Source organism: Amblyomma maculatum, chromosome 10, assembly GCF_055883805.1.
Source record: "Amblyomma maculatum isolate TAMU_Amacu chromosome 10, ASM5588380v1, whole genome shotgun sequence".
NCBI classification, from domain to species: Eukaryota; Metazoa; Arthropoda; class Arachnida; order Ixodida; family Ixodidae; genus Amblyomma; species Amblyomma maculatum.
Window position 1 is genome coordinate 173705377 of NC_139353.1, and position 26341 is coordinate 173731717.

At 46.9% G+C, this 26341-nt stretch overlaps 1 protein-coding gene across 3 annotated transcripts in view; it reads right to left on the reverse strand.

The window, feature by feature from the left end:
- The window catches only part of Git (ARF GTPase-activating protein GIT1), a 267395-nt gene that overhangs the window by 231447 nt on the left and 9607 nt on the right, over positions 1 to 26341 (reverse strand). For all 3 annotated transcript variants that reach the window (XM_084580679.1, XM_084580677.1, XM_084580678.1), the window contains exons 3-4: positions 21369 to 21484; positions 13778 to 13880 (exon numbers count right to left, since the gene is read on the reverse strand). In XM_084580679.1, the coding sequence (XP_084436805.1) occupies positions 13778 to 13880; positions 21369 to 21484 (219 nt within the window). The remainder of the gene's footprint in view (positions 1 to 13777; positions 13881 to 21368; positions 21485 to 26341) is intronic.

Below are 26341 nucleotides of genomic sequence, written 5' to 3' on the forward strand. Positions count from 1 at the left end.
GGGACGACTATATGACAATGCCCTAGGCAGTGGCCTGCTGGCGAATGCCCTTTGCAGTGTGCTGCGAGCTAGGGTATGGCGAGCACGCTTTATGAGTGATCTTGACACAACTTGTGCCATCTGTGGAGCACTGATAATTTTGCCGACCTCCGAGATCCGAACAATGTCAGCTACCTTGGGATTAGAGAAGCCTGCGGGAATGGAGACCACAAAGCAGCGCCTTGAATTCTGGTGGCAACGAGGAACACTGCGACCTCGGCGGCAGTTGGCGACGGCTGTGTGACCTTCATGCTTGTGACCAGATCCTAGAAAGCGAAGTGGCGGACATTTTTTTATTATTTTTGGCTCAGCTGTGCCAGTAGGCAGCGGCGACCTGCTACAAAGGGGAAAGGCCGCAGTGGTCCATTTTCAAATGTTTCAGAGTGCACACCAAAAAAAGTGGTGCAGGTGGAAGGTCCGAGTGGCTTTCAGATGGCAGCGTGGCCAATTGTGCAATCCCCGTCACTGCCCTGCACCTCCTCACCAAAGGCACGCTGACTCCCGCATGCGTCCCACCACGCGGACCTGGCCCTCCTCACTTCGCATCATTGAGAAGGCCGCATGTGCCTCTAGTAAATTCCAGTTCTTTCTAGCAAGCTTAACGCTTTGGCAGTGTTAAGCTGTTTCCGCTCCTCCTCCGCGTCTCGAACAGTCAGCAGTGGTCATTTGAGAGCACGTTGCACGGCCATTGGTGATTCTGGCCCTCGACGAAGCTATGATAGTTGGTAGCAGGCAGGCCCCGGCTTAGAAGCCATGAAGAGAGCTAAGAGCTCACGTTGCAGTTAACGTGCCAGCTCGTAGAGTTGCGCTTAGTTTTCTTTCAGTCTTTTGTCAAATGTAGTCCCCTCTCTGTCTTTTGTAAATAAGCTTCGTGTACTCTGTGTTTTTATATAAAGTTAATCATCATCTGGTTACTTCAAGTGCGTCGTCCTTCGTTTCAATGTCTGTGTTAACTACATGTCGCCCGCCATATCAACGAGTACCTTGGAGAGGTGCTGAAGAACACAAGAAGAACACAACGAATCTGAATTTTACTGCCACCATCCCAGCAAGCACACACTCTACTGCGTTTATTGACAACACCGCATTTACCAGAGTTCACAGTCCATATATCTTTACAAGCACTTCAAGAACACACGCAGAACTAAAACACCTTTTATTTGTTTTCTGCATAGCAACTTGAAGAACATTCGATGGTAAAATTTAAATAGCTGCTGCCCGCATGCGGACGACCATTTAAATAGCTGCTGCCCGCATGCGGACGACCTCTCAAAAGCTGTCTGCACACGCTGTGCTGGACCTCACCGCGTCATATCTTGCAGTGTACGTGTGCGGGACTCCGCTGTTTGTTGTGCCGCATGCCGTGAAGCCGGGCAAATTTCGAACCATCCTGCTGGCCACGGAACGTGCTCAGTTTTAAAGGATAAGGTAGCCCGTGTTCGCGCCCGAACTAATTATGGCGGGACACCTTAAGCACAAACGCCAGTCAAAAAGTGCATCGCCGGCTTCTACCATGGTTGCATGGCAGTGGAATTCCAGAGGCTTTCGTCAGAAAAAGGCAGGTCTGCAGCAACTCGTAGAGTCTCGCAGACGCAAACCAGATGTTATCGCCCTCCAAGAAACGAACTGCACACCAACACTCACAGGATATTCAACATTCACGCAACAAATATTGGATCCCTACGAAACACCACGTGTAGCCATTTTGGTTAACAATGATATGACCGCGATTGAGTGCTCAATGACACAACACTCACACATTTCACACGTTTTGCTCGAGCTTCTGCCTAGAGAAAGAGGCCATGGCAGTGTATTTGTGTTGAATGTTTACAGTCCTCCCAAAAAGGGCAAGAGGGACGTATTTGAAGAGCTCTTTCATGACGCCCTCAAGATTGTGAAGCCACATGAGAACTCTTTACTAATTATGGGTGATTTCAACGCGTCCCATCCTTCGTGGGGCTACAAAACCGAAACTCCCAAGGGCCGTAAGTTGGCCCTAGCTATTGCCCGCACCCAACTGACTCTTTTAACTGAAACCGACCATCCCACCCGTATGGGCAACAGCGTAAACCGGGACACTAGCCCGGACCTGACACTAGTTCGCACGCAACATCCGTGCACGTGGACCAACCTAGAAGAGTCTCTGGGCAGTGACCATTTTATCCTTGAGACGGCGATGCAAGTGCGAGTGGGCCGCGTGTCTGGTCGTCAGCTGCGCCTCACGGACTGGGACGCCTTCCGAAAACAAAGACTTGCTTTGAAAGAAGGCGAGCGACTCCCTTTGGCTGAAAGGGTGAGACAGCTTCAGATGGATTTAAAGAACGCCACCTCCGTAGTGAAGGCCACAGAAAAGGCACCTGAGATCGACCCGCACCTCCTCCATCTGTGGGAAGCTCGAAGAGGACTTGTCCGAAGATGGCGGTAGCAGCAACACAATCGCAAGCTACGGAAACGTATAGCGGAAATTACAATTGCGGCAGAGCGCTATGCAGAAGAGCTCACGAGTTCCAACTGGCACAAGCTCTGCACAAGGCTGCAGGGAACACTCGGAACGGCCAAAACGTGGTCACTCCTCCAAGGCCTTCTCGACCCATCCAAAACCAGAGAAGAAACCTCTAAAGCGGTTGCCAAATCCTCCATAACGAAGCGAAAGATAGCACTGCACTGCTGCATGCCCTGGAGGCGCACTGTATACTGACGGGTCCCAGACCGCAATATAGAGACTACCCTCATCAAAATGAGTATTCACCCATGGACGAGGACATCACGGAATCAGAGGTTCGAGCAGTACTCGCGAGCCTGAGAAGGAGCACTGTCCCTGGGGCGGACGGTATTACATATAAGATGCTCCAGAACCTTGACGACGAATCAATAACTGCCTTGACCAGTTATTATAATGACGTATGGAAGACCGGTACACTCCCGCAAGAATGGCGTCATGCTGACATAAATTTAATTCCGAAACCAGGCAAGCAGCTCGCCCTTCAGAATCTTCGACCCATATCCTTGACGTCGTGTGTTGGGAAACTGATGGAGCATGTAGTGCTCCGGCGGCTGCACCCTCACTTGGAAGCCAACATCTTCTTCCCTGACACCATGTTCGGGTTCCGGCCGCATCTCTCTACTCAGGATGTTCACCTTCAGCTTAAAGAGGAAGTGATAGATCATCCCGGCAGGACCCAGGCCCGTGCTGTCCTGGCCTTAGACCTGAAGGGGGCCTTTGACAACGTGTTGCACGATGCCATCTTGGAGGGACTAGCGAGTTCACATTAAGGTCAACAAACTTATGATTACGTTAGGGCTTTCCTCATGGATCGAACTGCTACCCTGGGTATCGGAGACGTACGCTCTGAACCGATACGTCTCACTGGTCGAGGCACCCCACAGGGTTCGGTGTTGTCGCCCACATTGTTCAACGTGGCGATGGCAGGACTTCCTCTGCTGCTGTCAAGAATTCCTGATCTGCATCATGCGCTCTATGCTGACGACATCACGTTATGGATCACCAAAGGCTCTGACGGCCACATCCAAGACAGCCTTCAAGAAGCAATTGAGATGACACAGCAGTACGCAACTGAGCACGGGCTTACATGCGCGGCTGAGAAATCAGAACTGCTTGTGATTCGTGCACGAGCGAGGACCCAAGTAGTCGACCGGGAAATCGACTTGCATCTCGAAGGAATTCCCATCCCTAGAGTGGATCGACTAAGGGTACTGGGCCTGTATCTGCAGAGCAATGGCAGAGCGACCTACACTATACAGCTGCTGAAGAAGCAATTCGCGCAGGTGGCGCACTTGATCCGCCGTATTTCCAACAGACGTGGGGGGCTCAAGGAAAGGGATACCATGCGAATCGTGCAGGCGCTATTAATCAGCCGCATGACGTTTCACGCCCCTTATCACAAGTTCAATCGAACTGAACTCAATCATCTCAACATCTTTCTACGATCGGCAGTAAAGACAGCCCTCGAACTTCCCCCGTACACCTCGACGCATCGCCTGCTTCAGCTTGGCCTCCACAACACCGCAGAAGAGCTGATAGAAGCCCAAAGGAATGGCCAACTCACGCGCCTTCGAGACATTAGAGTGGGCCGGACTGTTCTCCGTAGACTAGGCTACCTGGAGCCGACAACACCGCTGCAACAGAGGTATCATACCATCTCGCCCAAACTGGCAGCTAAGATCAGGGTCGCGCCAGTCCCAAAGAATATGGACCCCGCACTCCACACTGGTCGTAGGACCGCTAGAGTCAAGGCACTCCTGCACCAGTACAGAGGTGTCCAAACTGTTTTATATGTCGACACGGCGAGATATCCATCGGGCACAGACGCTATGGCACTAGCTGTTACGGACGCCAACGGCTCAATTAAGATTACGGGCTTCGTTCGTGGCAGGAACTCGAGCACGACGGCTGAGGAGACTGCAATAGCGGTAGCACTCGCCTTCATACACCACATGGACATGTTACAAACATCCCACCAGTCCGACATACACAATAATTACAGATTCACAAGCTGCGTGTCGCGCCTTCGCGAAGAATACATTATCTTTCGAGGCTTCACGCGTGCTCTCACCTATAAACTATGATACCTTTCCCATTGTTAAAATTGTTTGGACTCCTGGTCACTCCTCCCTTCCTGGCAACGAGAGTGGGCACGCACTCGCCCGAGCAGCAACCTTCCAGGCGCTGTCGACGGAAGCGGAGGGGGAAGTAGACACAGAGGATGCCAGCACAGTTCTACAGTCTTACACCCACATTACACTATATTACCGTACACAAAAAAGAACTCTGCCACCGCTGCACCCAACACTCACCAAGGCCGAAGCTGTGGCATGGCGACAACTGCAGACTCACACGTATACAAATTTGTACCACAAACATTTGTTCTTCTCCACCCGCTACCCAGATAAATGCCCCACCTGCCAACAACACCGACCTACACTATATCATTCTGTTTGGGCCTGCCCAAAGCCACCCGGCGGCATTCCACCTGTACCTCACCCCACCTTCTCATCTTAGGAAGATGCCTTGTCCAGCACGGAGCTGGCCGAACAACGCCGGTTAATCGAGCGGGCCGGAGCATGGGGATGGGACTTGCTTCCCAGAACTAGAGGAGGGTGAGGGAGCCCGCAGTGGGGGGCGTCCCACCGGGCACAGACAGGCGGCGAGCTCTCCCGGCGAAGCGCGAAGAGGGGTGCGGGGCCTGTCCATTAACACGCACTGCTCCAGTCACAGCAAAATGGATGAGGACACAGCACTTCGAACACAACACATAGGTAAACAACTGTGACGTGAAGTCAGCAGAGCAAAGAGCAGTGATGACACAGGACAGCTCGTCCTGTCTGTATCGATTGGACACCCCTGGAAAAGCTGTGCGCTTCTGGTGGCTTGACTCGGTGGCCTTTCACACTGTCTTCGTTGCTTACCCACGCAATGAAAGTATACTTTGTGAGCGCATAACCACGGCTTTACATGCCCAGATTGCCTTGACACCGTCAGATGGCGCCACATGGTTGGATGCTGGCACTCAGGCCTGCCGTGTCAGAACCAATCAGCGCGCAAGCATGGGAGCCACGCAGTAGCATGTCACGGTGGCCGACGGTGAATGATCGTACCATGCTATAATTCTCTACTAAACGAATTTTTTTTGCGGACGCCAGCTTGGGGCTCACGGAGCTGGAAAGCCAGGCTGAGAGAGCTGCAATTTGCCCTGCATCTCCAGCACACCAACCGACCAAGCTTTCGTGGCTGCATGCTGCTGATTCCTACTTTTCCACTCGAGTCACTGGCGAGCGGGTCAAAGTGCCAATAACACCAGCTCCTTCGGGCAAAACAATGTCAGAGTACTAATTATGCTACGCTGAAGCGCTGCTCGACGACAATATTCTCTTGCACATGCGAATCGCAAGCAGACGAAAAGACAGTACCCGTATGCGTTACTAGACTTCATGTGTATGTGATCGCCAGTCTTGCTTTTAGGAGGCGCTCGTGTGGTGTGCTCGCATCTTTGACGTCATCACGTGCTCGTGCTCAGAGAGATCAAAATCGAAACTGGTCCTGATAAATGACCTGATAATTAATTGAGCTGTGCTGAGGTTTTTTGGGTCGCAGTCCCTCTTTTTAGACTATCGTGGATCGATTAAAGCAAAACTCCCAAAATAGAAAATGTTTTATTTATTTATTTATGAAACACTGCGGACATGTCGCGTGTCCAAGAAGGAGAGGGACGGTACATAAGTGACAATATATCAGAAATCAGCAAGCTTGAAAAGGCCAGCAAGAAAAGCCAGTTATACAACCTGTGCAATAATGTTGAATAATACAGCAAATACATGATGCAATAAAACAAAACAACAAAATGCGCAGCACCAAACAGCTACAGTACATCAACCAAGGAGGGTGAAAGAATTGGGAACTGAGGGGTAGGGCATTTCATTCAGAAACTGTTCGTGGTAAAAGAAGAGTATTTATTATGTCGGTGTGCACAAAAATGGGTGCAAGACAGAAGCTGTGCTCATTGGCGTGAGGGTCACGTGAGATTTTTGATGATATAGTTTTCGGGTCGGATACCTAATCGAGGGAAATATAGGGACTGCAAGAATATCAAACGTGCTTTCTTCTTTCTACAAGTGGTTCCAATTCTGCAACCTCCAACATAGCAGATGGAGAGTCAAGGCACCTATACCAATTGAAGATAAAGTGAGCTGGAAGGCGTTGGATTTTTTCAGGTTTTTGGACTTCATCTGTTGTGTTGGGGTCCCATGCGATGCAGGCATATTCAAGGCTCGGCCTTACTATGGATTTATATGCTTTCAGCCTTAATGCACTAGTACAGCTGGCCATACGAGACTTGAGAAAACAAAGCTTCCTACGGGCGGAGGAACATATATTGTCTATGTGATTTGCCCATTTCATGCAAGGGGATATTGTGACACCTAGGTACTTGCACTCATTTACCTCTTTAATCACATTCTTATTGATGAGGTATGCAACCTTTAATTGGCAAAATGTTTTACTGACATGGATAGCAACAGTTTCATTGAAGTTAATAACCATTTCCCATTTGTCACATCAATTTGCTAGCAGTTGTAGGTTAGCGTTCAAAACACACTGATAAACTGTTTTGATTGATTTAAAAAGAATACAATCATCAGCAAACAACAAAATGCACACAGACAATTTCAGATTTAAATAGATCATATACAGTCGAACCCGGTTATATCGAACCCGGATATATCGAATTTTGGTTATATCGAACTCACAGAATATCCCCTTGAAAATCCCATGTAAAAGTATAGGAAAGCCGCGTCATATATCGAACTCAATTTCACCAGTCGTTCGATATATCGAACTCCGCACCACGCACTGGAAAGTGTGCCTTCCCCAAAGACGATCGCATCACGCTTGGCCGTTTGCCGCGTAACGTTTTCAATGTGACGTTTTCAAGCCACGCGCGGAAGGAATGAGAGGGGACAGTTCTGGACAGCGTCGCGCCCATTCCCCAAAGGCGCGCGCATCTGCAGTTATTGTTTCCCGCGCGCCAACACATGAAGTTTGCAAGTCATTTCCCATTCTTTTGCCAAGCTATCTCTCTCCTTCAGCACGCGCAACGCATGCGCCAAGCCAGCTCAGCCCGTTTTCAGACACACGTCGGACGCTTTCTCCAGCGTGTGTTGCGAACCCTCTGCGCGCGGCGGCTGACATGGCTATGGCGCCTGCAGACGTTAAGAAGCGGCAGCTCTCTGTTTTTCTTTTTTTTTTTCTTTTTTGCGAGAGTCATCCTTTCTTATCGTTGTGCTGTACGCGCGACGTAGCATAAGATATGGCGGCTGCGGACGTTAAGAAGCAGCAGGCTTTTTCTTTTTTTTTTTTTTTTTTGGCGGGAGCCGTTTATCTTTGCATGTATGAATCAACGGAAGCACGCGGTCTGCTGCTGCGATCATGACGCCCGCCCCAAGCGCGGCGTGACCTGACGTTATCACTGCGCAGCATCTTGGCACGCTTCCAAGAAATTAGCTGTGGATGCGACGACCGAAACGGAGTGATGCACGCCATCCACATGCAAGCGAAAACGCTCGCGATTTCTGCCGCAGCGACACAGAAACCTTGTATTGAGCTGTCGCGGTGGCTCGAGCGGCAAGGGGGACGCAGTTCCAAGTTTGAAGTTTTTCGCTCTCTCGCTGCCGCTCGTCGCTGAGATCGCTCAATCGCTTGCATGTGAGCGAGCAGGTCCTAACGCATTTTTTTTTTTTCAAATTCTCAGGTGAAAAAGTGGAGGGTGGGTTTATTATACAAGTGGATTGATTACGCGACACATGCGGTATCGTTTTTTGGCATCGTAAGTGCCGTCACAAGCCGATTTTTGTATATCGAATTATCGATATATCGAACTATTTCGCAATCCCCTTCGAGTTAGATATATCCGAGTTCGACTGTATATAAATATCGAATAGTACTGGAACCAAACCCGGTCCCTAAGGCACATCTAAGTAGACCTCTAAGAAGCGAGAGTTGCCTCCATCGATGTCGACAAATTGTTTCCAGTTTGATAAGTATGATGTAATCCAGTTAATTATTTGGGGTAGGACGCCTATCATTTTCATTTTAGTTACAGTAAAAGCTTCTTAAAACTTCATGGGGCCAGGAAAAGTTCGAATTATCGAATGGCCTCGAAAAAAAGTGAAAAGAACCACTTGCACTGCGGTAAATTTGCCGTATTTACTCACGTAACGAACCCACCTACCCCCGCTTTTGGCCTAAAAATTTAAAAAAACAAAGGTGTCAGTCGTCATGGATGCTGCGCAGCAATAACACCACGACGAGTTTACCTTGCTCTAGCAAGGAGTAAAGTGAACTTGGCAGCGCTTGTCCGGTTAGGCAAGCCTCGTGTTCAGTACGTTTATCATGCCGTGGGCAATTGGGGCGGGTGCCGTTTACTGCCACTCAATTATTGGAATGCACGATAGCAGCAAACGCCTTTTGAAGCGAGCGATGCTAAAAGCCAGCGTCATGATCGCAGCTCACGCGCAGTCAGCCATCCGCAAGTAACCGCACGCACGGAGGGCGCAATTTCGGTGCTCTGCACAACGGAGATAAATGGCACAATGTGAAATCAAGATGACAGAGGGAGACGGAAAGAGGCTAAAACAACCTACTTTGATGCTGCTAGCCACAAGCAAGGGTGCAGCAAGAGAGAGCGAAAGCAACAATCGAGTCATGTCTCGACCTATTGGAGAGGCAATGGCGCGAACCCCTGAACGCAATTCATCGTAGCAGACACGCCAATAGAATAAAAATAAAAACCTGCGAACCTGAGGCAGATGGCAGAACAACCCATGAACCCGTAACCGCATGCACGCGCCGCTTTGAATGCTTTTTGCTTTGAATGCGAACAAATACACTGAAATCACAGCACAAAGCAGATGCAGCTAACGCGACGGCAGCAGCCGCAAATGCTGCCGACGCACTCAACCCTTTAACATAGCGTCGCGTAGCGCGGTTCCCTGAAGGTCCGATAGATGGCAGCAATTTTGCATAAAGTCTATTCTCCTCGCTGCTCCCTATCTCCTCTGCGACGGCGTCCTAATCTGGCTCAAGAGGAAAACTGAATGCTGCAGTTCCTGAGGAGAGAACTGCGCAACGAGCGAACTGTAAAAGGCCTCACTATTTCCCGCAAATCTGCTTGAAGTTTCTGTTGAGGGAGTTGCAGTACTGACTCTGGTCGACATCAGCGCTGCTGTTTCTGCCATGGCTGCAATTCTTTGCCGTTCATCGCGCAAGTGACAACACCTATGTCAGGATTCTGGCTATGCATGGCAAGTGCCCACCCTTTAGAGCCTATAGCGGTGTGCACAGCTCGAGTCATCGATCAAGAAGCTGTGTATGCAACAGAGTTCGTGGTTTTGCCTTCCTGCTCACATGATCTCATCTTGGGTTAGGAGTTTCTGTCGCATCATAATGCGGTGATCAACTGCGCTCATGCTAAACTGGAGTTTTTTGCGCTTGACAAACCGTTGCCGGACGTTCCTTTTCCCAAAGTTGCCGTTGCCAAAGATACTGATCTCCCTGCGTGTTCTTTCTTCTTGTGCCCACCGCTCGTGCTTTTTCCCGCAGTACCGACGTACTTTTCACCCCATCACCTATCTTTCTAAACCGCAAAAATCTTCCTCTGCCTCACGCCGTAGTTTCTATATCAGCTGGCCTCACTGCGCTCTGGATTTCTAATCCGTTCTCATTTCCCGTATCCCTGCGTTGCGATGAATGCCTCGGCACCATCCAGATCATTGATTCTATTCTCACCGGTGACGCAACGCCCGCTTCGCAGACCACTGACTTGACTGCATTCACACCGCCTGTTCTTGCGCTGGACCAGTCTTCTGCCGACGTTTTCCTCCACTCCATCGATGACAGTCTTCAAGGACCTCAACACGCTGAACTTCTCGCACTGCTTAATCAGTTCCGTTGCTCATTCGACTCTTACCAGTCTGCTTTGAGCCGCACATCAACTGTTGCCCACCACGTTGACACCGGTTCCCATACTCCTCTACTTCAGCACCCCTATCGAGTGCCTGCCACTGAGCGCCGCGCTATTGAAGCCCAAGTTCACAATATGCTTCAGAATGGAGTGATTGAGCCTTCTAACAGCCCCTGGTCCTCCTCTGTTGTCCTGGTGAAGAACAAAGACGCTTCTATTTGCTTCTGCATTGACTACCGTGGCCTAAACAAAATCACGAGGAAGGCCGTCTACACTCTTCCGCGTATAGATGATGCATTGGACTGTTCACAAGGTGATGAATTCTTTTCTTCACTCGATTCACGATCCGGTTACTGGCAAGTACCCATGGGTGCGGAAGATCACCCTAAAACCGCATTTGTCACCCGCGATGGCCTCTGATTTTACCGTCATGACTTTCGATCTCTGCAATGCCCCTGCTACATTCAAGCGTATGATGGATACGATTCTGTGTGGCCTAAAGTGGAAGACATGCCTCTGTTACCTTGACGGCATCGTGGTGTTCTCGCCGGACTTTGCAACCCACATCTCTCGCATGAAGCAGGTCTTGACATGTCTTGCAAACGCCGGTCTGCAGCTCAACTTGAAGACGTGTCATTTCGCTGCTCGAGAGCTGACCATTTTAGGCCATGTTGTGTCCAAGGAGGGTATACGTCCTGATCCCGCCAAACTTCGAGCTGTGACTGTGTTTTCGAAACCTACTACCAACAAGCAGTTAACTAAGGAGTTTTTTTGGCCTGTGCTCATACTTTCGGCGTTTTATACAGAACTTTGCTTCCATTGTCGCCCCGCTGACAGAGCTCCTCAGCAATAACTAAGATATTTCGCTGTGGTCACAAGCATGTGACGACGCCTACAACACCTTGCGCCGCCTCCTCACAGCCCCGTGCATCCTGCCCTGTTTTGACCTTGAGGCGCGCACCGAAGTGCATGCAGACGTCAGTGGTGTCAGCATCAGCGCTGTGCTTGCTCAGCGTCCCTCCGGCATCCGTGAATATGTAGTTGCGTGTGCCAGCCGTACTCTCCCAAAAGCCGAAGCGAACTACTCTGTAACGGAAAAGGAGTGCTTGGCCATCATCTGGGCCGTCCCAAAGTTTCGCCCTTTGGGACGGTCCTTTGGGACACTCGAATCCATCTTCGCTACCATTGGCGCGGTATGTACAACTCAGTTCTCAGGTACGTTTGATCGTGCCTGACTTGCCAACGCCGCAAACTTGCCTCTCACCATTTAGCTGGTGAGTTACAGCCTCTCACATGCCCGCTTAGACTCTTTGACCTCATTGGAATTGACCTCTATGGCCCTCTTCCGTACACAGCTGATGGCAATCGCTGGATCATTGTCACCGTCAACCACCTGACGTGATATGCCGAAACTGCCGCGCTCCCAGCTGCAACAGCCCGCGATGTGGCTGGTTTCTTATTGAAGAACTTCACTCTCCATCACAGTGCTCCTCGTGAATTGCTCAGCGACAGACTCCATGCTTTCTTATCTGATGTTGTTCAAGTCCTGCTCGCTCAGTGCAACATCATTCACTAGACTTGCACCGACTATACGATTTAATCCCACCCTAGGTGACATGCTCGGATCCAACCACACGAAGTCCTTCCTTATAGCACCTACACGTACAACACTGCTACGCAATCCAGCACGGGTTTCTCTCCATTCTTTTTGCTTTACGGTCGGCATCCACCTGTCCTCCCCTACAATCCTGATGCATCAGAATGTACTCAGTGACCAAAGTTGCACAGTAGGCCGAAGAATGCCACCAGAATGCCCGGATGTTCGTGACAGACTCTCAGTGGCACCAAAAATATCGCCATGACACCGATCACCACACTTAGAGCCCGGATCCCTCGTGTGGCTATGGGCTGCATCTGGCAGCCCCGGCCTAGCAACAAAACTCATATCATGGGCCCTACCGTGTCGTCAAGCGCACTTCACCAGTGAACTGCATTGTTGAGCCACTTACGCCATCTTCCAATTTGCAGCGCCGTGGCCGTGAGACTGTGCAGTGCCTTAAGGCATTCTACAATCCCATTGTGTCTTCGCACCCTTAAGTCGCTAGGATGGCTCCTTTTTCAAGAGGGTCCTCATCCCTGTGGTGCCACAACAAGATGGCTTCTTTTTCTCTGGGGGGCATTGTGAAGATGGACCCCTTCGCTGGACGCTGACGAAGAAAAAGCAGTCTGTACAGTTGTTATCGCGCAGATCATCGTGCTGGCCTGAATCGCCCCGCTTCCTCGCCGACCTCAACGTGTAAATTAAACCTTCTCCTACACTAGCAACAACAAAATTTTTTTAAATGCTCAAAAGGTGCATTTTCTCTTATCAGGCAAGGGCTGGTGTGATGGCCTACAAACGTGGCCACCAAGGGAGCCTCTGGAATCACACATAGAAGGTGACACACACAAGGTTGTTCATTGAGCTCCACGACTTGGTTTGACATCCTAGGCTTCATCACCGGCAAATGAGTTTCACGCACACCTATATAATGGCACTTGGGTACAGGTTAACAAAAGAGTCCCCCAAATGCCTGAGAACTCATATAATCTACAGGAATAAGGACCATCTAAACAGGGAGTTATCTGAAGCATATCACATTCATAGAAAAGGGGATAGTTGCACGCCATCGGTGCTTCTGCATGATAGTGGAATTGTATATCTGGATTCACATGATTAGACTGCTGCTTGTTTGGGCGCATCCTGGTCCTTGAGAAAAAGTGTATATACCTGTGTATTTTTCCAATAAACTTGAGTTGTTAGTCAGCGCTTGTCCGTTCTTCTCTTCCTCCGCTTGTCTCAAGTAGCGGCGCTGCTTTTTGATTTTGCAATGCACCAACTAGCTCAGATCTCCGTTCTTCTGGAGAACTCAGTCAGATGCCCCCGAGACATTTTTGTGGTCTTGACCATGGTGCTGTTTATGTCAAAGTGTCCTCTCAGCAGACAGCTCTCCAAAGACGTTTTGCAGGACCAAAAAAAATGACTCAAGCACACATTGCAGTATACGGCCATACCAGAGGGCTTTTGCAGTAGCTTTCACCTGACCTGCCTGCACGTGTGTGGGATCTCCACAAATATCCCCTTGAATAGAAAGCAAGAAGGAGAGAAACAACTTGCTGCGCAGGAAGCTGTTGAAAGGAATGCCCTTCTGGCACAGATTCCAAAACAGTGGCAGAATGGCGCCAGCAGACTGCTCTTAATAACAAGCTGAACTGGCGCTCACCTTGCTCAGGTCCTCCTGGGTGGGCTGTTCCCCTTCCTTGGCCGCCCGGTGCACAAAGGCCAGGTTTTGATGCTTGGCACGGATGAACTCTGATTTCACTGGGCTGCAATAAAAATGGCCATGCTGGAAACGTGGGATAGAACAATTGTGCAATTACCTGGATATCCACAGCATGATAAAGCTAAACCCCTGAAAACACACTTGTTGACACTACGCACAGACACCTGCCTGCCACGAGTCCTGTAGCTGCAATCTTTCACGACCTACTTCACGCATGGAAAATTTTTAGCATCACCAGCAATTTAACGCAGTTAACTCTGAGGAAAACAGGCAGCTATCAGGTGCTTCCTGTAAATAAGGATAAGCTAATTTCAGTTGAGCCGCACATGCCCTAGCCCGGTACGCGTTCCCACAGAGGCACTAACTGCTCACCCCACTCACGCTTGAATGGCAGTTTCATTTGCACAGGCAAGTGCTAGACAGCGTGAGAGCAAACCTCTGGTAATCTCAAGAGCGAGTGTGCTTTGCGCCAGTAGTAAGAAAACTGTTACAAGTTTGGTTCAGGCCGAACAGGATTGTGGACGACAGGAATGTGCACCGTTTCATCCCCTCTGAGCTCCATTTGCCTCTATTGAAATAAAACTGTTATATGTCTATTCCTCGCTTTGAACAGCATGCACACCAATACATGTGGGGAAATTACAAAAAAAAAATGCACTGTAAGCTCTTACCTTCAGCTTTTGTAAGCTTGAGAAGGGGTTGAGTTACAACATGTGCCTGTACTCCTGAAGATTCTCCCGGAAAAAGTCATTATCATCATCATCCTGACTACACCCACTGCAGGGCGAAGGCCTCTCCCATATTCCTCCAATTGCCCCGGTCCTGTGCTAGTTGCATCTAGTTGCACAACTGGCTCCACTATCATTATGCTTAACCAAGGATACTGAACTTAAAACGCGAATCGCGGCTCACTTGTTACAGAGCTCGCCGCTGTTCTCGACTACATCAACAATTACAGATTAGGTACAGCAAACGAAATGCATGATCGGTAGAATGAAGCTGCATTCGCAATAGTCACTTATAACGCAGTGTCTGCAATGCCGTAGCAACAGCGCGCTCAAGCATCGTCCAAAGGCAGCACTGCCTCCACATGCTGTGCCTTCCGCAAGCTGTCCGTGGATCCCTTGTGCTAGCGTCAAATAACTGTGCTCAAATTTATTGTTATCTTAAATAATGAGCCCAGGGATAACAGGATGTCAAAAATTAACCCCTATTGAGGATCGCTGACCCGTACTGAGATGCTAGTAGGAGCGATAACTGTGATACAAGCAAGGTTTTACAGCTGTGTAGCGGCATTCGTTGCGGTGCATCACAGTTCATAAGATCTTCTTGTATAAATTAGCTGCTCTGCTAAGGCGGTGCCATAATTATGATATCTTAAAGATAACGAAATCAAAGAAGCTTAATGATGTCTGGTCCATGACAAGTCTCGTCAAGGAATTTGTAGACGTTTTCTCGGAGTCATTTACTACGTTAAAAGGTGTACAGGCCAAGATTTCACTACAAGAAGGGAAAAAATCAAAGTTTTTTAAAGCGAGGCAGGTGCCATTTGCACTCCGAGACGATGTAATAGAACTGCAACGCATGCAAAGAAAAGGCATCGTGAGCCCTGTCAGGGTGTCGAGGTGGGCCGCACCTGTCGTGCCTGCAGTCAAACAAGACGGCAAAGTACGTATTTGTGGTGATTTTAAAGTCACCATTAACCCAGTAATGATCAGCGAAAGCTATTCAATTCCCAGAATTCAAGAAATATTTGCGATACTGAGCAGCGGTGTCAAGTTCGTCAAGCTTGACCTAAAGGATGCATACCAACAAGTACAGTTGGAACCAGAGTCATAGGAATCGGTCATAATCAATATGCTGAAAGGCCTTTTCCAATTCACCAGGCTTCCATTCGGTGTGGTGTCAGCACCAGCATTGTTTCAGCGCGAAATGGACAACTTGCTGGATGATCTGCCGCACGTTGTTGTTTACTTCAATGACATTTTGGAGACTGGCCGGACCGATGAGGATCACTGGAAGAATGTGTGCAGTGTCCTTGGACGCCTACAGAAAGCAGGGCTCTGCCTCAAACTGGCCAAGTGCAAGTTCACGAAGGAGCTGAGTACTTGGGCCCCGTCATTACGAGCAAAGGCTGAGCCCTAAGAACACTGAAGCGGTCCTTTTGGCTCCAAAACCTCGATTCTGCAGAAAGCTCCAAAGCTACATCGGCCTCTACAGGAAATTCATTTGCCAGCTTTCAGCAGTGCTTCACCCGCTCAATCACCTGCCGAGTCCAGGCACACCGTGGTCTTGGGAGCCAGCTCAGGAAGATGTGTTCTGCTGAAATAAGGCATTACTGGCATCAGCATCGACATTGGCACATTTCGATTCAAGGAAAGCTACAGTGTTGGTCATAAATGGAGCCACCGATAGCTTTTGCATCACGAAACCTGTCCTCAGCGGAAAGGAACTACAGTCAGCTCGACAAAGAGGCACTCGCTGTTGTATTCAGAATTATGTTGTTGTGGCTGATCATAAGCCGCTGTTGGGTATCTTGGTACCAGACATGCCTATACCCGAGTCATGCTCTCCACGTGTCCTTCGCTGGGCATTGTTCTTATCGGGATGTATTGAGGTGGACAGATTCCTCACGCAGATGGCCTCAGTCGGCTGCCTCTGCCAGTGAGGGAGACTAACACTGAATGCCCTCCAGAAGTTTTCATGCTCCAGGGTTGTTATCCAAGGGTGCTATCAGCATAAGTTGTGAGTGTCCAAAGTGTTTTACATTGTTCGAATAATCAATAACATTTCAAACTGAGCTGTCAAGTCACCTGAAGCAATGCACATGCAGCAACACTGCCGGCGCTGGCCTGGCATACCGCGAATGACATCATGATAGGCCTGGCGAATTAAGGTGAACAGCGGTGTTTGCTGTTTTTTAATGTTTCGGCGAGCGTGCTGGAGGAAGCGATGAAAATATCTCGGCTCAGGCATGCGCAATCCCGGCCCCCACGCTGCGCCTCCTCGTCAACATAGGCGAAAAGGCGCGTGCATTCCTATGTGGCCCTCCTCCTCACTTCGCGTCATTGAGAAGGCTGCGTGTGCTGGCAATGGCTTCTCGTAGATCCCAGGTCTTTCTAGCTAGCTAGCGAGCCGGAGAAGGGAAGCATAGCTTTGGCAGCGCTAAGCTGTTACCGCTCCTCCTCCACGTCTCAAAGTTTCGGCATTGGTTATTTGAAAGCGCGCCGCGTGGCCATCGGCGGTTTTGGTTCTGGTTGTCGACGAAGCAAACTAGCAGGCAGGCCCCGACTTAGAAGTCGTAAAAAGAGTCATGTTGCTGTTAGCGCGTCAGCTCATGGAGCTACGCGTAGTTTTCATTCAGTCAGAGTCGCCTCTTCTGTATCTTGTGTTTGTGTTACTTCTAGTTCGTCCTTCGCTCATTGTGTGTGTGTGTGTAAACTACACATCGCCTGCCGAATCGACAAGCTCCTTGAAGAGGTAAAAGAAGACAACGAGCCTGACCTCCGCTGGCACTCGTTTTCCTCTAAAAACTGCTGTTTGCATTCATTTGCATTCAACGTTTCCGCAGAAGTTGACGCATTGGAGAGCTCGTTTTTGGATGCAAACAGCAGCAGTGATGACATGGAAGACGAACTGAGCTTTTCAGACTTTGGCACTGACAGCAAAACTATGTCAAACCGACCTGGTACGTCGACAGCCATGCCTCGATACATTTCGCGTTCGCTCCCCAAAAATTTCTGCTTTTGATGCGTGCTGATCGGGAGAGATCACTGTTCTGAAGGTAACAACTGTTACCTACAGTCTTAGAATAAAAAGGTAGCACAAAAAGACGAGGACGGAGGCAGAGACACAAACACGAACGCTGTCCTTTCCTCCGTCCTCATCCTTTTGCGCTACCTTTTTATTCTAAGAATGTATCACTAACTAGCCCAGCAACAAGTTTTATTTATTTTTATTGTTACCTGCAGGACAACGTCTTTTGGGCAGTATTCCTTGCTGCCAGCAGCGCAGGGAGTTGTGTTTTCCGCTAGAGGGCAGCCAGGAGTCGACCTCAACTAGTGTTTCCTTTCCTAAGTCAGCGAATACTGTACACAGAAAGCTAGAATTTGCTGTAATGTTGCACTAGTCCCTGTTGTAAAAAACATATTTTAAAATTTTTTTGTTTTATTTGTATTAAGAAACTGATAGTTCTGTGTGTGTGTTTTTTAATACAATTTGGTGCTGATAGTTCTTTTTGCATCACTCATTCAATAAATATGTTGATTGTCACTAATACCGTTGTGAAAAAGAATTACTCCTCTACAATTTGATGCTAGGCACTCCTGTAACAAGCAAGTTCTGTTAAAAGAAATATATATATTAATGACACTTCCCAAAAGCCACACCTTTTCCCGCGAACAGGAAAGTATTGTCAGGTTTTGGGGAAAGGAAGGCACAGTATACATTTGGGTAAACACCACAAAATCATGGACACCCATGCTTAATTAGGTCAAGGTCACCTGAAGACGAAATTTAGTGACACACGAAGACCTGCATACCTAACGTAGTGAAACTTTTGCTTCCATTGCAAATAGATTTATGAGAAAGCACAGTGCGCAGTGCAGTGTTTTGCACTGCGCAGTGTTTTTTATCAAGGTCACTTGGTCACTTATTTATGCGCAGTGTTTATCAAGGTCACTTGGAGGTGAAAACTTCAAGGTCACCAAAGGCTGCCCGAGGTAGCATAATGAAGATTTTGCTTCAAAACAACTACAGGCCTCCAGTGAAACCTGAACCTATGTTCGGATCAATCATCATTCAGGCATAAAAAATATTAGGCTACCAATTTTTCCGTCACTGTAAGCTTCTTTCTTGTGCATTTCATAATGAGCCCCTCATTTCCTTTCGATTGTAGCCACATGGGTCAGTTGGTGCAGGTTCAAAAAGCAACACAAAAAAGTGTGATGGACGAGATAAAAAAAATGGTGCTGCATAGCAATTCAATCATTCTAGTAGCTACACTCAAGCACAAATACCGAGGATACCAGGTTTCCCAAGACGATTTTTAAAACTGCACTCTTTGTTTATAGTGCCATCATATGGTCATTTCATTTTGCGCCTACAACGCTTACCTCAAGCAGCCAGCCCTCTAGACACACAACAAGACAGGTAGTCAAGTCACACACATGTAATTCTACAATGCAGATGACACCTCTCTACCATGCCATGGCCCTTTGCATACAAAGATGGCCACTACCGCATCGCTAATGGCCCAGATTAACGCAATAAACAGCTGGTGAAGAGGTTAGCTGGAGAATACTCATGGAATTCAGTTACTTTGTGCTTCTGATTAGCATCCTTTTGTGTGGGCAACCTTTTTATGCCATGTGCATGGCCACAATTTTACATGCAAGTGAAGTGTCACTGCTTTATATTTGCTTTTTCATTAAATTTTCAGTTGCGGTATCTTCCTTTCTGTTTTTACACTCTTTCTCCCCCTCTACTTGCCTGCTGTCTTCGCAACCATCACACAGTGTCCAACAGTTCAATGCAGCGCCCACAAATGATGCATATCTGCCAACACTGCAATTTCAAACCTACCAGAAAGCAACATAGAGGGCAAAGTGATCTGCACCGACAGAGTTGCAGACACATAAAAGACACACACAGGAAGAGAATGATGGAGATGGAAAGAGCACCTAGGCTTACGAATGCAATAATTGATTATAAAATGCACTGCCAATTTTTTTTTACAGTAAAAACTCACAGGAACTCAGTGCCATTCAGAACGATTGTCAGAGGAGAGAAGGGCAGTTTTTAATTAGCCAATATCTACAGAAACACTTGACAGGTTCAAGGTCCTTTTGCCACAAAGAGCTCTAGTGATAATGCACGTTTTTTGGATAGCAATGCTCACATTGGATTTGCTTGTTTTGTTGATGTGGAAGATATGTTTTATTCTGTGCCTCACAGTGAACTGTTCATATTCATTAGGGAATGTATTGAAAGGAATGGCGCAATCAAGCTTCAAAACTCAGCTGGTGTGCCAGTAGACAGCTTCATTTCTTTGCTTGAATTTTATTTGCAAGCCACTTTTATTTCTTGTAGCGGTGACTTTTACATTCAACAAAAAGGCATTTGCATAAGCTCAAGTGTCGCCCCAATCCTGTGTGATATATTGTTAGCTGCTACTGACCACTCCCTGAACCATGAATTTACTAACCAGGGAGTACTTAAGGTTTTTAGATATCTCGATGATTTTTTAATTGTTCTAGCTGAATGAAAAACCTTGACCCGTACTGATTCTGTGAAAAGCATTTTAACCTTTCTTTAGACAACATGGCAAGGGCTTGGCTTTTACACACAAACTTCCAACTAACGGTTCATTGCAGTTTTTAGACATTAACCTGCAGTTTGGCCCACAAGATATCTGCTGGCACTATGCCCTACGAGCACAAGAAGAGCTACTCGCATATGATTCTGCACACTCGAAGATACTTCAGAGAGCTATAGCCAGTTCGTGTCTAGAATCTGCTCTGACAAGCCCACATGCAATGCAGACCAACTTGAATAATTAAGTTAACAGCCATCTTTAAGCCGGCTTCCCCCCTGCGTGGTTATCTCAGCTGTAGCGGAGAACCTTCTTAAGAAGGTAAAAGAAAGAAAACGCGGCAGGAACAACAAATGCATGCTTTGAAAGAAGGCTATGGTTACATCGCATTTGCACAAAGTGCCCCACAACAAGAAAGTGGCAAACAGGCATGGCATTCCTATGGTTCTTTCAGCACCACGAAAGCTTTCCGGGTTATGCCCGAGAATCAGCCGTGAAAGAGATAAGCGAAACGGCTGCGGTATAAAACAAAGTGTGGATGTGCATATGTTGACCAGACAGGCCGCTGCGTGAATGAATGAGCTGGGGAATATGCTAGGGCAATTCAGTCTCGAGAGGGAGCGAACTTGCCCGCTGACTGCATTGCATGCAAATATTGTGAGCCATACCTCAGGAACATTAAGATTCTGGGCAGGAGCAAAGACAAAGTAGCCCGTAAGTTGTTAGCAGCTTACCTCACTTCTGTAATGCTGTATAATGAGTTCTATAATGGCTTGTGTGCAGGTTTGATTTTGCCTCCTCCCCCTTTTTAAGGCACGTGTGCCCATATAAGCACCTACCAATATGAATTGACAGTTTTACACTCTTTCCATCGTTCTCTTCCTGTGCTTAGTCTTCTAAGTGTGCGCAACTGGTCATTAACAATAAAGCCATGCACCATCTAGCCCAACAAAATTCTAAACTACCTGCATTGATAGGCAGCCACATTACAGAAACTCTTTTCCATTTCAAGCTCCTTCATGCCTAGGGATAGGCTAGACCTTCATGCAGGTTTCTTCTCCTCTCTTAAGAAATTATTTCATTGCCAAATAAACATCCATATACCTCCAAAAATTATGCCAAAATCAACCCAGGCTATGGCGGGGGGCTATACTTTCAACCACCTGGGGCTGACATCACAGGCTTGGCTTTTGCCATAGAAGGTGCATGCAAACCCACTGGAGGCTGTCTCTGGCACAGGGCTTGCGTCGTCCAGCCGCCTTTCCGCTGCCTGGCTCCAGCAGCTGGTGCTCCCAGATGGCATTGGCACCACTGGCGTGCAGGGTGTGCACCATCTGCATGGCAGGATGAGCATTTTATCCATATAGCTGTACAATATGCCAACTGTACTCCCAACACCGGAAAATTTAGCTGCAGTTAATTTCAGAGCATGACTTGGGTTTTATATCAAAGTTAAAAATAAAGCACAAATTGAAACAAACTGCACACTTGGTTATTTAATCTTTTACGCATTTTTATTTTTCTGCCTAATACACTGAAGTGAAATAATTGGTGCTTTTGAGAAAATACTCAACACTTTCCACCTTCGCAATCGTGCCGACTTATTTTGAAATCCTAAGGAAAAATGGTGACCAAAAAGTCATCCCATGTCTCAGGAGAATACTGGCAATCCTCAGTATTTAAGGTATATTTTCCACATAACCGAAAATTTCCAACGTTGCAGAGTCCCAGCAAACGCAGTTTCAGAAATAGTAGAAATTTTATATGCATATCTGGTCACAAAAATCTTGCAGCATTGTGCCAGGCCCTCAACTTAAACAGGAGCTGTTGGCGGGCTAGTTGGTGAATGTCTACTGTAGTCATGGTGAAATTGCGCAAAAAACACGAGGGACACGTAGCTCGTCCCGTGCTACGTGTCCCTCTTACTTTTGTGTCGTGTTTTTTGCGCAATTTCACCATGACTACAGTAGACCCTCAACTTACTTGGTGGACTGCCACTTCTCACCAAGTATTGGCACTGTTCACACCACACTGAAGCAGCACCACAAGCTAACCTTTTGCTCTAGAACCACAATTTACGAAGAACACAGAAAGAGGTAGCACACCATTGCAGCACAGTCCAAGTTATCTTTTTAGGAAGGCTCTGACGCCAACCCAACCATAAAGGAAATAAAGAGCTAATGTGCACTCACATCGTACAGCACATGGATGCCTCTCCGTTTCAGATTCAAACCCTGACATTTCAGTCTTAACCAGTGGCCATTACCATGAATTTTTCTAAGTAGTTGATCTTCCCACTTTGGAATGGCTTATAGATATATGAGATGCAGCTCTGGTGGCATATGATCTAATTTAAGCTCACTCTGATTTCTTTTTGCCTTCTCAGTACCCCTGGAATCAGATGGGCGAACAGTAGGAATCGAACAAAACCTAACAAAAATCGCTATATTTATTTATTTGTACCTCAAAGGCCGACTAGGTGTGTTACATGAGGGTTGATAATGGCCTTGCATTCACTACATCCATTTCTGGAATAAAATGAGGTCACATGACCCGGTTAACTGCCCAAGAAAAAAGTTCACCTGCATGGGCACCCCCATAGATTCCGCAAAATGTCTCTTGAGTAAAATTGCACAGAAACCATCTTGCAGGAGCTTCCTGAGTAGTGATGGAAGCTCTCCTGCTGGTGCGGTAAAAACAATGGCAACTTAAGTGCTGCAAGTTTCAAGGCCCAGGGTGGCTTTATTTTTAGGTTTACATTTGCAGTAGGCTTCGATTACGTGCATGGGATAAGAACAACCTCACTGCAAAAAAAAAAAACTGTAAAAATATCTGCCGATTACTCAGCAAAGTTAGTCACAAAGTTTGTAGATTGGTCACCAAATTCGATGATGACTGAGATAGTAATGATGTCACAAGGTCACGTGATGTTATAGAATTCTCAGACTGGTTGAAATAGCGACGTCATATAACACCATCAGGTTACTCTCCCTTAATAAGAAACAAATGAATAAAATACATGAGGCTGCAAGCAGGGTTGAAGCCCGCAACAGCACTAACAGATCACTTTCATGGTGTCAACTGAAGGGACCAAGAGCCGTAACTGCTGACTGGGAGAGTGCTATAAATTTTTCCACAGCATCTTCAAAGGTGTGCGCCTGGCAGTCGGCAGAGGTGCTCTGCATCGCCCATCTGCCCGCTTCCATGTCTTTCCTCACTCTACACAAAAGTGGCTTTTTTCTTGTTCTTTGAAGCCTCACTAGACTTCTTAGCATCAACTGAGACCAAAGGCAAGTAAACAAAACCTGCTTGAGCAATATCCACTCCTGGCCTTTCTTTGAAAGGATATTCTTGCGATGCGCCATTCAGGTGAACACACATGGCAAAGCTAGCTGCACCAAGGTACTGCTAAGGCTGACATGGCCATATCACTAAATTTCGCATCAGGGCAAGAAAAAATACAAAGTAAAAACCAGAAGCATTATACAGATTGCTGGCTTACAGACACACACATTCAGTATGCAGCTAACAGTGTTACCCCTTTCTACAGGGGTACATAGCACCAGTATATTTTAGGCACTGTGTGCAGGATAGTACAAAAGCAAGAATTTGCTGTCGTATACCCTAACGTGACTGAGTTTCAACCACCTAGCAAAAAAGAAGTTTCTTCCAGTGTAGCTTGCATGCATAGCCACAAAATTTCCCAGTCATGCTGTGTCCCACTGAGCCTTAAGAATGAGGACCTCCGCAATTGTGCTTTAAATTGCGCATGCACTTCCTCTAAATCCCTTGAGGAGAAATTTGAGTCATCTATCAAATAACTTAGAAGCACATTTTATGGGACCCTTTCACAGGTGAGCTCATTATTGCAAAGATGATATGCAGTGAGTTTGTTCTCGGAAATCCCAAAGCTTAGCATGACAGAAAACTAAACTTAGGGGAAATGTTGAATTAAAATTTTTTCATAACATTTATTTTCTAGAACAGGCATAAACAATAAAAGGTATATCCAGGCACCTAACCGTGGTGGCAAACACTGAAACTGTGCAGACATGACGGTGAGCAGTCTGTCTGGCTTTTCCTAGCACCATGCTCTACTGCATGAAATCACTGCTGCTATCACCTATGTGCCTGACAAAGCCATCCAACGTATATAAATCACCTGGCGAAGCGGTCATTTGGCACCCTGCGAACATCACCACTAATACTGCTATCGTAACTGTGCAGATTAGTTTGTATTCTTCTACTTGATGGTGCTTGTGCTGCGGTCACAACTTATACTGTTATCGTAACTGTGCAGGTTAGTTTGTATTTTTCTACTTGATGGTGCTTGTGCTGCGGTCGCTGCCAAAGGCCTGTAGTGTACTTTCCTGTATTGGTGTGAAAACCATGTCTAACGTCTGCTGCACTTGTAATGCGGCCTTTCTTGAGAGTGAAGAACGTACGGGAGTACCATTTTGGAAATAGCGGAAACGTCTTTCAAGGAAAAATCTGATGCTGCCAAGAAAACATGGTGATTGCCGGAGCTCAACGTCACACGGTAGCTGCAGTGATGAAAGCAAGACTAATGAAGACATAAAGGCTATACTTGCATCTATTAATCTGAGGCTTGAAGGCCTACCAGCCCTCGTAACTCGTGCACATGTCCACCATTTTTTAAGATTTGAAGAACAATTGGTGTGCAAGAAAATGAGATTAAAGTGCTCAGAAAGAAGGTGCAAGAACGGGAGGTGAAAACAACCTATCACCTCAAGTTCAGCTTCGACAAGAAATAAATGAGCTTAATTTGGAAGTTCATGGTGTTCCTTTGCTGAAAGATGAAAACTTGTTCACAATATTGAATGAGGCTGCAGATAAGCTCGAAACACCTCATCTCGTCGAACAGGACGTGCCCGCTCAGAAAGATAAGATACCTGACATAATCGTGCGCTTCACAAGGCAGGCGATCAGGGTATAGTGGTTGAGTAAGAACAACAACCTAAAAGACAGTAAGCCAAACATCTTCATCCAAGAAAACCTAACCAGACACAATCGAGAACTGCTTCTAGCAACAAAAAATTGGGCAAAGGAAGCCAAGTTCAAATATGTATGGTAAGATCTTGTGCGGATGATGGATGGGGCAAACGATATTCATATTAAATGCCTCGAAGACCTTGATCGCCTTAAACCAAAATTAAGTATTAAGATGTATGCCCTCTTTTACTAGCCAGATGACCTGATCATTACGATATATAATTTTAGGTCTTCCATACTAAAATGTGTAAATGTGCAAAACTAAATGCAAGATTTTTCCACAACAAAACATTTTCTTTAGAAGAATTCTTCAGTAAATTTTCTTTTAGCTTTTCTGTTATAATATTCAGTGAAACATGAAGCAGAAACAAGAGTTCGTGCTTGGTTTCAGAACGAAAAGCTACAATACGTACTATGTCAACTGCCCTTGTGGTCGCGGAGGTGGCACTGCATGGACTGTGAACTGCTTGATTCATTTAGCATAGGGACTCTAGACATGAAGTGTTAACTTTAATTGCAGATAAAGCAATATATCCCGTCTTTTACCACCCGCCAAATAGGCATATTTCAACATTTTTAAAATTTTTATGAAGGCTTTCTTTCATTTGTTGCAGAGAACGAGTATAAGCTGATCGCCACAGGTGATTATAATATTGATATGGGTGTTAACACTGCTATTATGACAAATTTTAAACACCTTCTCTTGTCATTTGGACTTGACAACATTTTTAATGAACCAACCAGAATAACAAATGAATGTGAGTCAGTGCTAGAAATATTCGTAACAAGCCTTTCATCGCAAGATATAAAAGCTGGTGCACTATCACGTTCCATTAGCGAGCATCTTCCAGTGTTCTTTTGTTTACAAGTTGCCCACACTCTAAACTGTTTGTCTGCTGGCAGTCTTTCCCAGCCAGTAACCAATAAGGCTCTAAACATGTTTAGAAATGAGCTGTTTCAAATAGACTGGTGTGAACGTCTAGCCCTGTTGTCCATGACAATGTACATGATGCTAACAATGCCGACCATGTTTTTTAAATACCCTCAAAAGATTGTGCAATGCTCATTTTCCTGTTAAAAGACGCAAAACGAGTAAAAAAATTTGTAAGCCATGGGTCACACATGAACTGTACCAGCAAATGAGAGCAAAAGATAAGCTCTACAGACATTGTTAATTT